At 43.9% G+C, this 16,578-nt stretch overlaps 3 protein-coding genes across 3 annotated transcripts in view; all 3 read right to left on the minus strand.

The window, feature by feature from the left end:
• LOC310984633 (NACHT, LRR and PYD domains-containing protein 12-like) overlaps window positions 1-16,578 on the minus strand; it is a 197,994-nt gene that overhangs the window by 129,682 nt on the left and 51,734 nt on the right.
• The window catches only part of LOC310990616 (uncharacterized protein), a gene marked incomplete at both ends in the record, with an annotated part of 86,194 nt that overhangs the window by 46,621 nt on the left and 22,995 nt on the right, over window positions 1-16,578 (minus strand). The window lies entirely within an intron of this gene.
• On the minus strand, window positions 6,100-13,129 carry LOC310990622 (NLR family CARD domain-containing protein 3-like; the record flags this gene model as incomplete). The annotated part of the gene is made up of 6 exons (XM_083978084.1): window positions 6,100-6,103; window positions 7,401-7,574; window positions 8,326-8,493; window positions 8,817-10,398; window positions 10,570-10,736; window positions 12,999-13,129. 6 exons carry the CDS (start codon window positions 13,127-13,129, stop codon window positions 6,100-6,102), a joined length of 2,226 nt encoding a protein of 741 aa, XP_083834210.1.

Consider the following 16,578-nt stretch of genomic DNA (forward strand, 5'->3'; position numbering starts at 1 on the left):
AGGACTAGTGTGTGTTAGGACGAAATTCTGTGGGTAATTCTGAGTGAAGAAGAGGGACCAGAGTCCTGGATGTCTTATGCTGATGAGATTTTTTTTGGACTTGATCAAGGAGTGCATAATGCCACCTAATTTCTGAAGAGCCAGACCTCAAATTACGATTCTTATATGAGAAACGTGGACTGAGCCTATAGAGAGGGATGTGTTCACATTTTATTGGCTATTGAGCATCAACACCTAGATAAAGAATGGAGAAGGTACCAATCATTTCCCTCAGTCTCACTCAATGTTTTATTCAGTGATGTAGCCATTTGTCACATAGGTCTGAAGCTGTGTCTGGGCAACGCTAAATAATAAGATTTAGGATGGAAAGTGCAGGGCAGATAACAGTCTCTGGCAGTATATCTAAGGGAGTGGCCTCTAAATCTAGACCTTCAGTTTCAAACATAGAGGGACTGACCTTTGACGACATATAACGGCTTAGAAAATTCAAATTAGTCACAGTGTGAGGTGTGTCAACTGGTTCGTTTTAGTTAAGTCTAGAGCACTGGAATAAGAGACTAACAACACTGAGTCCCGTGGTAAGCCTCATGCGCCCCGAGTGGCAGGATATGGGTATTGCAAAAGTGCCCAGAAAAGCCATTCACTTCAATAATGTGTGTTGCCCACTTGCTTGTAAATTGATGAAAACGGCCGTGTTTTTGTTTTTAGGTGTCTTTGTGACAGTTGAGGGTCCTGTCACTATGCCTCCAATTGATCATGCGCCCTGGCTACTTGACCAAGGGGATGTACCACGGTGGCACAGTGGTTAGCACTGTTGCCCCACAGCAAGAGGGTTCGAATCCCCGGCCGCCCAGGTCCTTTCTGTGTGGAGTTTGCATGTTCTCCCCGTGTCTGCGTGTTTGCGGTTTCCCCCACCACTAAAAACATGTCGGCTAGGTTAATCCTCCAGTCAGCGCCCCTGACCAAAGGCACTGGCTCATAATCTGGAGTTGGTCCCCCCACTGCTCCTCAGGGATGGGTTAAATGCAGAGAAATAATTTCACTGTACTAGCTGTATATGTGACAAATAAAGTACCTTTACCTTTGGCCAAATGGTTAGCGCGCATGACCCGGGAGTCTGGGGTTGTTTTTTTTTTTTTTTTATTTAACCTTTATTTAACCAGGAATAATCCCATTGAGATTCAGAATCTCTTTTGCAAGGGGGTCCTGGCCAAGAAAGCAGCACAGTACATCCACATTTAGACATCAACAAAACAAACATAAAAACAGCTAAAACAATAACAGCAAATCGCATCAATACATTATAATCACCAGCTGCGTTCGGTGAGAGAACATGTGCATTCAGTAGTTAAATAGTCCTTGATCCTAGCTTTAAAATCTTCCATACTTGGGAGATAATCCAATTTAAGATGACTCTGTAATTTATACCAGGACGAGGGTGCAAATGCTTTGAAGGCACTTTCCCCAAAGACAGTCCGTGTACGAGGAATAGTATACATTATCAATCTATCGTGCCTGAGACGACAGCTTCTGGTGTTGACTTTAGGAACCAAGAGAGAACACAAATAAGGAGGCAAGTCACACAGGATGGCCTTATAAAGGAAACAATACCAGTGTTCCCATCTACGATTGTACAAAGAAGACCAACCAACACTCTCATAAAGACTACAGTGATGAGTACGAAAACCTAAATCTGTTACAAATCTTAATGCTGCATGATACACCGAATCCAGCATTTTCAGAGAGGAGAGATTTGCATGCATGTATAAGATATCACCATAGTCAAGTATTGATACAAAAGTTGCCTGAATCAGTCTTTTTCTCGCATTAAAGGAGAAACAACTTTTGTTTCTATAATAGAAACCAAGTTTAACCCTGAGTTTCTTTGTAAGACACTCAATATGATATTTAAAAGACAGATTTTCATCCAAGTAAAATCCCAAGTACTTGTAGACTGAAACTCGTTCAATCACGAAGCCCATCATATTACACTTATAATTTGTTTATTACAAAATGTAGAATGAAACATTAATGTAGACAACTATTTTTTGGTTGTTTTTTTTTACTAGTCTATGTGTTAATGTTTATCTGTAAGGGGTCCACGATGATGCTAATAACATGGGTGATCTATAAATGTCCTGAAATTATTGAAAACATCACACTTGCTCATTCACCAACAATGCAGAGTTGTCAGTCCTTGGGCGCTTTTGCAATACCCATATTCTGCCATCAGGAGGCACTTCCATTGGACCAATGCGTGTCGTTACACTCTTATTCCAGTGCTCTAGTTAAGTCAGGTTTTGGATAATTTGTCGCTGACCAATGGCTCGATCGTTAAGACAGGTGAATAAGGAATTGCAGGATATAAATGCATGTATGATTTTCTCCGTGTTACTGAAGGATAGAAGTGATCTAAGTTTGGCGATGCACCTGAGTTGGTAGAAGCATGACTGGACAATAGTCTTAACCTGTTGCTCTGAGCTGAGGTTTCAGTCCAGAATGATGACCAAGTTCTTTGTAAATTAATTTATATTGGAGGTGATGGGGGTGAGGAGATGCTCACAAAGTTGGATGGATCTGGTTCCTGGTTTCTCTCTTTTTCTGAATCATCTTCAGATCAGTTTACAGTAGAAACTTACTGTGACTCTGAGGGTCCAGGTCCAAGACTGAAGAATGGAATCCATTCTTTGGACCCGTCACTCTTCATAGATAGACAGATTGATCCTGGAGATTCTGTTCTCAGTCTCTGGTTCTGACCTCTGCAAAGACATGTTGTTATTCATATCACATCACTCATCAGTTCTCTGATGACAGAAGCATCAAGATGTTAAAACTTGTTTTTTTCATAACTTCCTCAAACTCAACTGAAATAAAACTGAATTCCTTCTTGTTGGCACCAAATCCACTGGCTCCAAATCTTTTTTTAATTTTTTTATTACACATTGATTAGTGTCCATCCCTCCCCTCATGTCAAGAGTCTGGGTGTCATCCTTGACAGCACCAGCTCCTTTACTGCCCACATCAATAACAGCACCCAGTCTGCATACTTCCATCTCTGCAACACCAACCGCCTCTGTCCATCACTCACCCCTAACAGCACTATACTGTTCTTGTCACATCCCACCTTGATTACTGCAATGCTCTTCGACATGGTTTACCACACAAATCCCTCCATAAACTTCAACTGGTCCAGAACTCGGCTGCCCACATCATCTCCAGAACTCCTTTCACACAACACCTCAATCCTGCCCTCAAACAGCTTCACTGGCTTCCCTTCCATCTCCACATCGACTTTAAAATCCTGCTTCTCGTTTTCAAAACCTACAATAATCTTACTTCTTAATATCTAAACACTAAACTCCCCTAGACTCAGGTCCTCCTCTGCTTCCCTCCTGTCCACCACAAGACTTAAATCTTTTAGACGCTCTGCCCCTGGGCTCTGAAAAACACTCCCACAGGACATCTGGACTTTACAGTAACATCTTCAGACTGGCTTACCCCTCATAACATATCATATTGTTTTATTCTTGTGTTGTTTTCTTGTAAGATGACCTTAAAGTGATAGTTCAACATTTTGGTAAATCCGCCCTTTGCCATAATCCCTATAGTCATATAAGTACAATAATAGTGGAACATTACGAGACGGAGTTGTTTTCGAGGCAAATGAATAGCCAGAAACTACATTCCAGACATGGCTGCTGGGTGGAGTGATTTCAAAAATGTAAGTAGTTGTGAGTATTTGCTTCATGTGTTGTAATGTTACATAATTATATGTTACTATTTCATAGCGTGGTGAATGTGCAGGTCACAACTTCTCCACAAGAGCATTTTGGAGTTGTTGGAGTTTGTATTTAGGGAAAACCTAAAGCACAGTGTGCTGCGTCTCTGCGCCTCTCTCTGAAAACAACATGCACCAACAAATAAAGGTAATTAACCCACCCTTATAACTGTAGGTATTATGTCAATGGGCAAATTTGCGATGTGATGTGGATGATGAGGGACACTTTTACTTCATGGGTTGATTAATCTGGAGGCAAACAGCTACAGATTTAACTGACCTCAGAGTCTCCAGTCTACAGTCTGGACTCTTCTGGAGATCAATCAGATCCTTCAGGTCTGAATCCTGCAGGTTGTTAAAGCCGAGGTCCAGTTCTCTTAGGTGGGAGGGGTTGGACTTCAGAGCTGAGCCCAGAGAAGAACAGCTGATCTCTGACAACATGCAGCTCCTCAATCTGAATAAAGAATAAAAGAATTACAACATTGATAGACCTCTTCATGTCAAAACATAGTCATATCGTCTATATATGAACAAAAGAAGACTGTCTCAGACCAGTCTAACATCTGTTTGTGAAAGTGGCCCCTAAAGGTTTAAGTGAGGTGAACAAACTTTATTGATGAGGACAAAGTCAATGATTCAGGTTCTGAGTGAAGATCAATCAGGTTTAGTTGTGGCTCAAATATCAAAGATCTACAACAGTAACAGTCAATGAACTGACCTCAGAGTCTCCAGTCTACAGTCTGGACTCTCCAAAAAACCACTCAGATCCTTCACTCCTGAATCCTGCAGGTTCTTGTTGTAGCTCAGGTCAAGTTCTCGCAAGTGGGAGGGGCTGGACATCAGAGCTGAGCCTAGAGAACAACAGCTGGTCTCGGACAACCTGCAGCCCTTCAATCTGAATAAAGAATAAAATAAGAACAAAATGTATACACCCCTTCATGTCAAAACTGGCTTCAAACCACCTTCATTCTTTACATCAAAGTCAATGATTCAAGTTCGGAGTGAAGATCAATCAGGTTCAGTTGTGGATCAAAGATCTAAGATCTACAACAGTAACAGTCAGTGAACTGACCTCAGAGTCTCCAGTCTACAGTCTGGACTCTCCAGAAAACCACTCAGATCCTTCACTGCTGAATCCTGCAGGTTCTTGTTGGAGCTCAGGTCCAGGTGTCTCAGGTGGGAGGGGTTGGACTTCAGAGCTGAGGCCAGAGAAGAACAGCTGATCTCTGACAAACTGCAGCTCCTCAATCTGAATAAAGAACAAAGGAAAACATTGATACAAATCTTGATGTCAAAACTGATTGATCTTTTCTGCTGACCTCAGGACAGTTTGTCAATATAGAATCAATATCTGATCAGACATGTTGGACTAAACACTGACACTTTTATTCTGGGCTGAACTGGGTCAAAGTTTAAAGGTCCAGTCCTGATCCAGGACTAGGGTCTTTTTTTGGTCCTTGTCTCAGGAAACTAAAACTACACAACTCTACACAAACCTGTTGACAAACCCCACCCACCCACATCTGATGTGATGGCCTAAAACCACCTTCATTCATGACATCAAAGTTAATGACTCAAATTTTGAGTGAAGACCAATCAGGTTCAGTTGTGGATCAAAGATCTAAGATCTACAACAGTAACCGTCAGTGAACTGACCTCAGAGTTTCCAGTCTACAGTCTGGACTCTCCAGAAAACCACTCAGTTCCTTCTCTCCTGAATCCTGCAGGTTGTTGGAGCTCAGATCCAGGTGTCTCAGGTGGGAGGGGTTGGACTTCAGAGCTGAGACCAGAGAAGAACAGCTGATCTCTGACAAACTGCAGCTCATCAATCTGAATAAACAATAAAAGCAGTGAGTTGAGGGCAAGGTTCCTTGTTGACAGCATTCAGTGTCTCATCATCTGTTCAGAGCTGAATAAGTTTCAAAAAGAAAAAGTTTAGAAATTGAAAGTCAGCTAAAAAAACAGGAAGCAGGTTAAACTGTCACAAAACCACTTTTAAAGACAACAAACATGTAAGGCTGAACCCTGTTTCCATGATGACAACAAATGTATAAAAACACATGTTGAATGAAACAGCTGATGAAGCTCAGAGACAGAAAAACCTGCAGACTGATTTTACACATTGAACCCGCTCACACTTATTCAATGAGCTGAAACCAGCACACACACACACACACACACACATACAACTTATTACCATAACATGTTGGGCTGGAGGCAAAAAATCTGTTAAAATCCATTTTCATTTGAATAATGTCTAAGACACTCCTGTGTCTGACACAACAAGATGTGGTCAGGTGAGTGCAGGTGTAGAGCTGCACTCAGCTGAACACAGAGCAAACAGGTGTTTATAATAGACATGATTAAATAAAATAAAATAGGGGCATCGCGTGCCGTAGTGGTTAGAGCGGGCGCCCCATGTATAGAGGCACAGTCCTCGCTGCAGTCGGCCCTGGTTCGAATCCCGCTTCGGGCGCCATTTGCTGCATGTCATTCCCCCTCTCTCTGCCTCCCCGTTTTTTAAATAAAATAAAATAAATGATGAACATTAAAGGGACAACGAGGAGTTTCTCCATCGGCAGAGCGAAAAATTCCGAGACAGTAAAAAAGTCTCGTATTAATGTGGATGAATCTACGTTACCCACACTTGTCAATGGGTCCATTTTCGATAAATATATAGTTTTGTCTCTATCGTTATTTTGTTATCATTAGTGGGGGTGGAAATGCTGGGCGAGCCGACCAGCATTTCCTTACTTTCGGTTTTGCGGACGCTGTCCGGCGGGTTATGAGAATAACGCCGCCGAATCACTGTTTATGGTCGGAACTAGGGCGGTACCTGATCGTCTTCGAACCTCTGACTTTAATTCTTGATGACTGAAAACTTTTTTTGCAAGACATCGGTCTTGCGCTGGTCAAAGAATTTCACTGTGTGCGCGAAGGCTCATGGTAAATGTAGTGTGAAAGCACTTCGCTTTCCAAACCTCCTTGTTGTCCCTTTAATGTTTCCAATAATGCACCAGGTCAGAGGAACAATATTTGCTACAGCATCAGTTCATTGAGAATCTCATTCATATCCAAGTAAATAGAAATTGTAAGTGAAATTTTCAGTCAGGACCCTGTGAATGTGAAACCCAGCTGTAATATCAGCTAATTCATGTCGCAATAGTAGTAGCCCACTGTTTTGGGTGTAATGGCCTTTAATGTCTACGGATATTCTCATTCATCCAGGTCATTGTTCTTTTCTGGGCAAATTGAATCAAAGACAACTGGACTTGTATTTGTCTGGGAAGACGTTTCGCCTCTTATTCAAGGGGCTTCATCAGTTCGTACGCAACAAATCTCAGAGCAGACTAGTGAGACAAAAGACAATTTAAGGACAACATTTCTATATTTTTAAAAATTTTGTTTTGAAGATTGCTCTGTGCAAAATTCTTTGTTTCATGGACAGGAGAAGGACTCTCCAATCTTAATATATTTTCATGTACAATTCATAATGCTGCATTCACATGGAATCAGGCAAACAGCAGACGGACTACAGCCATGGGACGTAATGGGAAAAACAAACAACAAAATGGCAGGACTTCATCACATTCATCTCAGCACAGAAACAAATCAGTCTGACCTCAGGGTGTCCAGTCTACAGTCTGAACTCTCCAGAAAACCACTCAGATCCTTCACTCCTGAATCCTGCACTCTGTTGAGACTCAGGTCCAGTTCTCTCAGGTGGGAGGGGTTGGACTTCAGAGCTGAGCCCAGAGAAGAACAGCTGATCTCTGACAATCTGCAATCGTCCAATCTGAAGGTGTGGATGGCCCAAACACATGGAAAAGTATCCAGTTTTGTTGGTTTACATTTATATGTGGACAAGGTCTCAGACGCACGTCACTGCAATTCACTTCCAGGCTTAGTAAGTTACAGTCAACACAACTTTCACATCACATTCATCTCAGCACAGAAACAAAACAGGGTCCGACCTCAGTGTCTCCAGTCTACAGTCTGGACTCTTCAGAAAACCACTCAGATCCTTCACTCCTGAATCCTGCAAGTCGTTGGAGCCCAGGTCCAGGTGTCTCAGGTGGGAGGGGTTGGACTTCAGAGCTGATCCCAGAGGAGAACAGCTGATCTCTGACAAACTGCAGTCGTCCAAACTGAATAAAGAATAAAACATGTAGATGGAACCTTAGAAACCTTTGATTTCTCCAGAAATCTCAAATCTCCTGCCGTTCATCATCACTGATGTGACTTCAGCTTGGTGAAATATTTGTTGGAGACAGATGAAGCTTCTGTCATGTTTAAATCAGCAGCATAAGATCTGTGAGTTTGATCCTCATCAAGTTTATGATTTGAAGATAAAATATAGATTTTAAAATGATAGAACTTCTCTCCATCACAAACACTATGACTGGTCTCACCTTCCTCTTGTAGTAATAATAACACATAATCCTTTCTCTTCTCCAGTTCTTTGTCTAAATCCTCAACCAATGAACAATTGAAAATTCAAACATTTGAGCTGAATACAGAAAAAAACCTACGACAGCCAAACTGACCTCAGAGTCTCCAGTCTACAGTTTGGACTCTCCAGTCCAGCACACAGAACCTTCACTCCTGAATCCTGCAGGTCGTTGTCACTCAGGTCCAGTTCTGTCAGGTGGGAGGGGTTGGACTTCAGAGCTGAGGCCACAACTTCACAGTGAGTCTCTGAGAGCTCACGCAATCTGTGATAAGAGGAAAAATAAAATCTGATTTAAATGGTGGTGAAAATACAGTTGGTGCACATGATGGTGCTACATGGTGATGTGATGGTTCAACTTTTTTCACTGGGATGATCCTCATGACTCGGTCTGGAGACCTGATTTGTTCGGCCCTTTTTAAAATAGAGTCGATTTCCTCATGAAGGAGTTCTGAGGCTTCCTCTTCTTCAATTATAGTCAACAACAACATCCAATGATATCGCTAATGAATAACTGTTTATCTGAACTTGACTAAACTACTGATCTGATCCACTGATCAATAATAGAGAGATCATGTCTGGACTCACCGAGCCTTCCTGCAGTTCCTCACAGCTGGGATCAGTCTCTGTCGTCCCTCCTCTGATGTGTTGTACTTCTCCAGGTCCAACTCGTCCAGAACCTGCTCTGACATCTGCAGCATGTAGGCCAGAGCTGAACACTGGATCAAAGAGATTTTCTCTTCTGATCTGTTCTCTGACTTCAGGAACTGTTGGATCTCCTGATGAACTGACTGGTCCTTCATCTCCGTCAGACAGTGGAAGATGTTGATGCTTCTGTCAGGAGAGAATTCACAACTGTTCATCTCCTTCAGGTTGTTGGTGGTTCTCTGGATGGTTTCTGGACTGTTGTCTGTCTGACCCAGCAGACCTCCTAACAGCCTCTGGTTGGACTCCAGAGAGAGGCCATGAAGGAAGCGAACAAACAGGTCCAGGTGACCATTTTCACTTCTGAGGGATTTCTCCATGGCTTTCTTCAGGAAGTCATCCAGGGTTAAATCAACATCTTGTTCTTCCAGTGAGTCATCCAGAGTAAAATCAACATCTTGTTGGTCCAGGAAGTTCTCGAGGACCTGTGTGTTCCTGTTGGTGAAACAGTGGAACATGTAGACTGCAGCCAGAAACTCCTGAACACTCAGATGAACAAAGCAGTAGACTGTTTTCTGGAAGATCACACTCTCTCTTTTGAAGATCTCAGTACAGAGTCCTGAGTTCACCAAGGCCTCTGTGGCATCCAGACCACACTGCTCCAGGTCTTCTTGGTAGAACATGATGTTTCCTTCCTCCAGCTGTTCAAACGCCAGCCTCCCCAGCTTCAGAAGAACTTCCCTGTCAGCCTCCGTCAGCTCCTGTGGACTCGTCTCATGTCCTTCACCATACTTGTACTTCTTCCTCTTTGTCTGGACCAGCAGGAAGTGTGAGAACAGGTCAGTCGTGGTCTTGGGCAGCTCTCCTCTCTGGTCTGTGGTCAACATGTGCTCCAGAACTGTAGCACTGATCCAGCAGAAGACTGGGACTTGACACATGATGTGGAGGGTCCTGGACGTCTTGATGTGTGAGATGATTCTTCTGGACAGATCTTCATCACTGGACCTCCTCCTGAAGTACTCCTCCATCTGGGCGTCAGTGAAGCCTCGGACCTCTGTTACCCTGTTGACACATGTAGGAGGGATCTGATTGGCTGCTGCAGGTCTGGAGGTGATCCAGACCAGAGCCGAGGGAAGCAGATTCCCCTGGATGAGGTTTGTCAGCAGCACGTTGACTGATGACGACTGTGTGACATCAGACACAACCTCCCTGTTGTTGAAGTCCAGTGACAGTCGGCTTTCATCCAGGCCGTCAAAGATGAAGAGAAGTTTACAGACAGCCAGCTGCTCTGCTGTGACCTTCTGTAATGTTGGATGGAAAACATGGAGCAGCCTGAGAAGACTCAACCGCTGATCTCTGATCAGGTTCAGCTCCCTGAACGAAAGCAGAACCAGCAGACTGACATCTTGGTTCTCCAAGCCCTCGGCCCAGTCCAGAGTGAACTTCTGCACAGAGAAGGTTTTTCCAATGCCAGCGACGCCGTTGGTCAGAACCACTCTGATTGGTCTCTGTTGGAGAGGTGAGACTGTAGAGACGTCCTCTCTCCATTGGACAGGTAAATATGTAGATAACGTGTATCTCAGTTTGACAAAGTAGTAAAATATGTTGTGTCCCTGTTGGATAGGTATATATTTATATAACGTGTATCTCGGTTTGACAAAGAAGTAGTAAAAGATGTTGTCTCTCTGTTGGACACGTAAGTCCTTAAAGATGTCTTGGCACTTGATTGGAGTGTCATGGAGGATCTTCTTCTTGGACGTTGTCTCCAGCTGTCTCACCTCATGTTGGGTATTAACCTCTTCACTCTGTCCCTCTGTGATGTAAAACTCTGTTCCCTCAGTTACTTCAGTCACTCCTTCACATCTGCTCCTCAGACTGATCTTATGTTGATCTAAAACCTCCTGCAGACCACGATCTGCTGAGAGACAAGAGACAGAATCAATAAAGAGAAGGTTTTAATCATCATCTTAAAGTGACAGTTCAACATTTTTGGCAAATTGGCCCATTAATCCCTATAGTCATAGCAGTAGTTTCGTTACCTTTAATTGTCGGTGTAAGCTATTTTTAGAACGGGGGCGCAGAGCCGTGAGCTGCTCAGAGCTACGCTATGGAGACTAATGGGATTTCTTGGTTTCCTTCATCAAACTCATCAAATACACAATCCAACAACTCCACAACGCTCTGATGGACAAGTTGTGACCTGCACATTCACCACGCTATGAGATAATAACAGAACGTTACTAGACAGAGTTGTTTTAGAGGTAAATGCAGAGACTGCTTGCTGAAAAACCGTCCCTGAAGGCAACGCACATCAGCGGTTTCGCATGAATTTACGTCTAATACAACTCTGTCTCGTAACGTTCTGTTATTATCTCATAGCGTGGTGAATGTGCAGGTAACAACTTGTCCACCAGAGCGTTGTGGAGTTGTTGGATTGTGTATTTGATGAGTTTGATGAGGGAAACCAAGAAATCCCATGAGCCTCCGTAGCGTAGCTCTGAGCAGCTCACGGCTCTGCTCCACCGTTCTAAAAACAGCTTGCACCGACAATTAAAGGCAACAACAAACCTACTGCTATGACTATAGGGATTATGGCAATGGGCCAATTTGCCAACATGTTGAACTACAGTATCCCTGTCAGTGCTGTGTGATAGAACAATGACTCTGCAGAAAACAACAGGCCCTGGTTTCACAAATGACCACATCAGCAGACAGATGTTCCGTCTCACTTTGTACACAGCTGCTGCTCTGATTGGCTGTCTGCAGCTCACCAATGGTTCTGGGTCTTTTTCCACACTGGGGACAGAAGGGGGGTCCTGAAGAACCAGACTGGTCCCAGTCTGAGATGCCGTCCTGACAGAGACCACAGCGGGACAGCTGCTCGTCCACAGAGACACCACTCCTCTTCTCTCTGTGAAGACATTTCTGGATCAACAACATGTCACAGTCACAGCTCCACATCTGTGCACTGATTGGTTCCCCACCTCAAGAGGGCGGGGCTTCAGTAACCAGAGGAGCAGAGAGAGAGACAGTAGAGGAAGACAAGTGTAGAAAGACTAGCTGAATGAAAACCTGGTCATGAACTGGTCTGGTTTCTGTCTCTGTTTATCATTGACCTTAAATTTTGACTACAGCTGCTGAGGCTGAGCTTAAAGCTGAGGGGATGCTATAGGGGCTAACAGCTGACTGTCGTGTGTAGTGAAATCCAACTTCGTTACTGGAATATTTCAATGCTCACAGTTAAAACTCTCCATCAGCTGATTGTAGCAGTGTCTGAATCCATCTATGGAAACCGTGGAGGTGGAGATCAGGCTGGTGTTGATGCACCAACTTACAAAACAGTAACATGAGGACGCTCTGCTTCATCAGTCTGTTGGACAAAGTGTGTGTTCATGTTTCTGTCTCTGAGGTTTGTAGTGAACCTACACAGAGTTTGATGGATCTGGTTCCTGGTTTCTCTCTGTTGTTTTTATTCATATCACATCATTCACTGATCAATTCTCTGATGACAGAGGCATTGTGGGAACAGATAGTATGAAGGAGCATCCAGTGGAGGTTGGTTTCAGGGGCTGCTGGCTGTGGCTGAAGTAAAAGGACACAGTCAAGGTGCTAACTGACCATTTGGCTGGTCATTTGGTCATTTGATGGTGGTGAACCAGCTTCAGCTGATGGTGCCGTCTCTGTTGTGGAGCATGCGCACATTTTAGCCCGATTAAGGCGTATACATGCTGAAGAAAATCAGTTTCCAATTGCATTATCGGGGTGTCTCAATCAGAATTGGAGAACTCCGATATTAGTCAGACTAACGCGTTTACATGCACTTCAGTTGTCCTTTTATAGTCGGATTGAGGCAATAATTTGTTTTCTATAAATCTCATGTTAACGTACTGACAGTTAGATCCCAAGTCATCAGCTCTGTTAATCTGTAACCACCATCAGATACAGGAATAATACGACCTTTGATCACATCATATCATAAGTCAGTATCAATAAAGTAATAAGACAGAAGGACCAGGGAGTAGTTACTTCCTCTTAAAGAGACGTCGACTGCAGCAGCTCAACACACTAAATTAAGCTGTTATAGTTTGGAGGTTCACAGGTTTGTAGCAGGTCTCTTACTGTGACTCTGAGGGTCCAGGTTCAGGTCCAGGACTGAAGTTTAGAGGTTGTTCTCTGGACTCGTCACTCTTCATAGACGGACAGATGGATCCTGGAGACTCTGCTCCATCCTCGTCTTCGTCCAAATTAACACTCATCTTCAGGACTTCAGTCAGTCTGAGAAGGAAACCAGAAACACTGACTGTCAGATAACACACACTCACACTAACAGAGTATACAGTATACTAGTTTTAATGTGTATTATTCAGCTCATCAGCTGTTGTTGTTGACTTTTCACACAGGGACAAACTGACTCACACACACTCACACTTCAATAATGACTATATTAAAGCAGAAGTAAGTGATATTTTTGTGTTAATATAAGTCTTAAATAGTTATATCTTCCGACAGCAATCACTTACATAGAGTGGTTGGACCGAAACACGGGTCTCTGCTCTGAGCCCAGGAGAAAACTTTTCTTGTATCCTACAACCTTTATCCAATGAGGAGAGAGAACGGCATAAAGGGGCGGTCCTCTCTGTGTGTGCAGCCAAGGGATGCGCGTGAATGTCGTGACATATGGATGAGGACCAATAGATCCATGACGAGGGCGGGGGCTGTTAACTCCGTCGGCTGACAAGAAGTTATGGTGCATTCAGGGCAACTCGTAACTTGTGTTTTTCCGACCTGTGAAGTCGTACCAGTTCGATCTGGTACGAGTTCACGGGTCAGAAGTTACGAGTGGCCGTTATAGTGACTTTCACAGGTAAAACAGTGTGTTGCCTGGAACGCTACAAAGTCGTAAGTCGTGACTTGAAGCTGTAACTTACGGTTTCAAAATAGTTGGGTCATTTACAGAAGTTCCGTGACCGTGGAGAGCGAAGGTTCGTTTCTCACTGGATTTGTTATCTATGAAGGTTAAATAGAAAATTTAGCTAGGGTGCCCCGCCCAAAAATGTGGGGACAATTTTTGAGAGCCCTAAATCCAAAATGGCTACCGTCCGCCAAGCTGGAAATGATCTTTTCAATGGTTTGGCCCACAGTGCTGCATAATACATGGTTTCTATGACTATTTGGGTCAAGAAGTTCATAAATGATGTAGATTTATTGATTTGACCTATTTTTGACCTTCAAATTCAAGATGGACACCAAGTTTTGGCCCTTTAAATGGCCAATTTTCAAAATCGTCATAGAGCCTCAATATTAGGCTCAAATGAAAGCTCTGCTCATACTGAGTTCAGTTTACGACAGTAAAATTACAAGTAGGCCACACAGAAGTCATCTCAAAGGCAGAGCTCCGTGGGAGACACCTGCCTGACACAGCAACGTACAGTAGGGAACCGTGCATGTCCGCGGCGCACAGCTCCACGGACATGCACGGGGGGGAAAAAACGGCGTTGCCGCCGCACCGACTGCACGTGGATACGCGCCGCTTTGGGTAACGAGCGCGCACGTCGCGCGTCAACATTAAAGGTAGGCTGTTATCAGTGTAATCAGAGACAACCATGAATGAGTTCGCATTAGATTGTCACCGTCAGCCTGTTAGAAAAACATTTTACTGACCCCAGCTGAGACGCTGAGACCCCCCCCCCCCCTCCCCTCAAAAACAAAAACTCTTCGGATCTGAACGATTCACACAAGTCACCTAATTGGTCATGAAAAAAGCGAGTTTCGCTTTTCGGCGCGCTGTTTGCATCCCTGGGTGAGAAACAAACTTTGCTGATGTTCTTTTCCATTAGTTACCTGGACTGTGTTGGTCAGTGGTCCCATCAATTCATTATGAACCAGGAAATCATTTTACATTCTCAATAGCATAAAATATCTCTAAAGTTGTCTTCTGCAGTGATTCCCAAATCAGTCAGCCCCAATTCCTCAAAGTGTCTCAGCTAGGAATTTTCCAATGACATTAGCGTGTGGAAACTTAAAGAGTGGGTGAACATGTAAAAAGCCTTTTTGCCATTCATAATGTCATTGTGGAGCTAGAGGCTGTTTCAACATCTCTGTGTTCAGGATTTAATTGGTGGGTCTGAAATTAGGGCTGCAATATGTAACGACCGTGTAAGTGTATGCTCATGTCATATTGCAATTAAATGATGTAAGTTAGTAAGTGACCAATTTTGTTAACGGTGCAAATCCATAATATGTCATGCTTGTGTAACATCACCGCTAGCTAATTGCTTTGCATGTAATCATGACAGCTCAATGATAATCCACAACCAGGTAATATTTTATGTGCACCAATAGGTGGTGTGCAGTCACATGATTCCGATGACACGTGAAGTTCAGATGGGGGGCAGGAAGTGGAGAACGGTGATTGGAAATGAATGGAAAGCGAGTACTCAAAAGTGTTGGGTGAGCCTGCAAGTAGCAGGTATTGTCTAAAAATAGAAAAAGATATCGGATGTGATCCATATACACTGAGGAAAAGTGAAAAAAAAGGCCAGAGTGGAGAGACTGGACTGGAGCAAAAACCAACCGCCCCGCTTTCATCTGTGGGGTGTTTGCAGCTCGGAGCCGATCAGGAAGGGTGGAGGATCGGGCGGACGGGGGGTCGGTAAGACGGCTGAGACAGACGGAGCGTCTCAGACTAGTGGCGCATCATTGAAAAGTTCCATCCGCCTCGGTCGTCTTATGACACCTCTTCCTCCACCGTCAGGCGGTGAACGGCCCCGAGCTGTGAACACCACACGGCTGGTGGGAATTACATGCCATGTTTCAGTCACATAATTGAGATAATAACTTCTTTCTCCCTCAATGTTGTTATTATTTAGTTTTTCCCGGTTTGACTGGTTTGTACAGCCGTAGCAGCGCAAAACTTGGGCATTTTCCAACCGTTATCCTGTCGGCAAAACACTTCCTGCCATCCCATCCCATCCCATCTGCAGTTGTGACGTTCCATGTGACGTCACCTGCAAACCACCTATGTAGCTATGGCAAGGAGTTATAGACTGGGGTTTTATGTTTGTTTGCAATGTCAAACATGGTCACATTTCTTCACAACTAAAGCTAATCCATAGCTGGTATTATCCCTCACAACAGATAATACTGTAAATGGGTGGGAGTGACTGAGTGAGGAGGAGGATTTCTTTTATTGCGGTGATATTGGTGATATTGATCAGGCCCGTGGGGCCCCTCTGTGTGGAGTTTGCATGTTCCCCCTGTGCATGTGGGTTCTCTCTGGGTACTCTGGCTTCCTCCCACAGACCAAAGACATGCAGGTGAGGTTAATTGGTGACTCTAACTCTGATAGGTGTGAGTGTGAACGGTTGTTAACCCTGCGATAGACTGGCGACCTGTCCAGGGTGTACCATGCCTGAAGGCTCCAGCTCACCTGCAACCTTAGTGCAGGATAAGCAGTCTAGAGAATGAATGAATGAATGAATGAATGAATATTGGTCAGGGGCAGGGGCGGACAGGCCATCTGTGTATTCTGCAGAATCACAGAACTACCTGTCCAGGACAGCCAGCGGCCGCAACACAGTCACCGTTTTTTTTTCTTTTTTTTCTGTGATCTACCTGTTGACCCTTGAGCCACTTGTGATTGTTTAGTTATGCTTGCAGACAGAGCCAGCCCAAAGCATAAGCAAACGTTAACACCTGCTTAGGG

This window comes from Trachurus trachurus (assembly GCF_905171665.1).
Source record: "Trachurus trachurus genome assembly, chromosome: 1".
In the NCBI taxonomy this organism is placed as follows: Eukaryota; Metazoa; Chordata; class Actinopteri; order Carangiformes; family Carangidae; genus Trachurus; species Trachurus trachurus.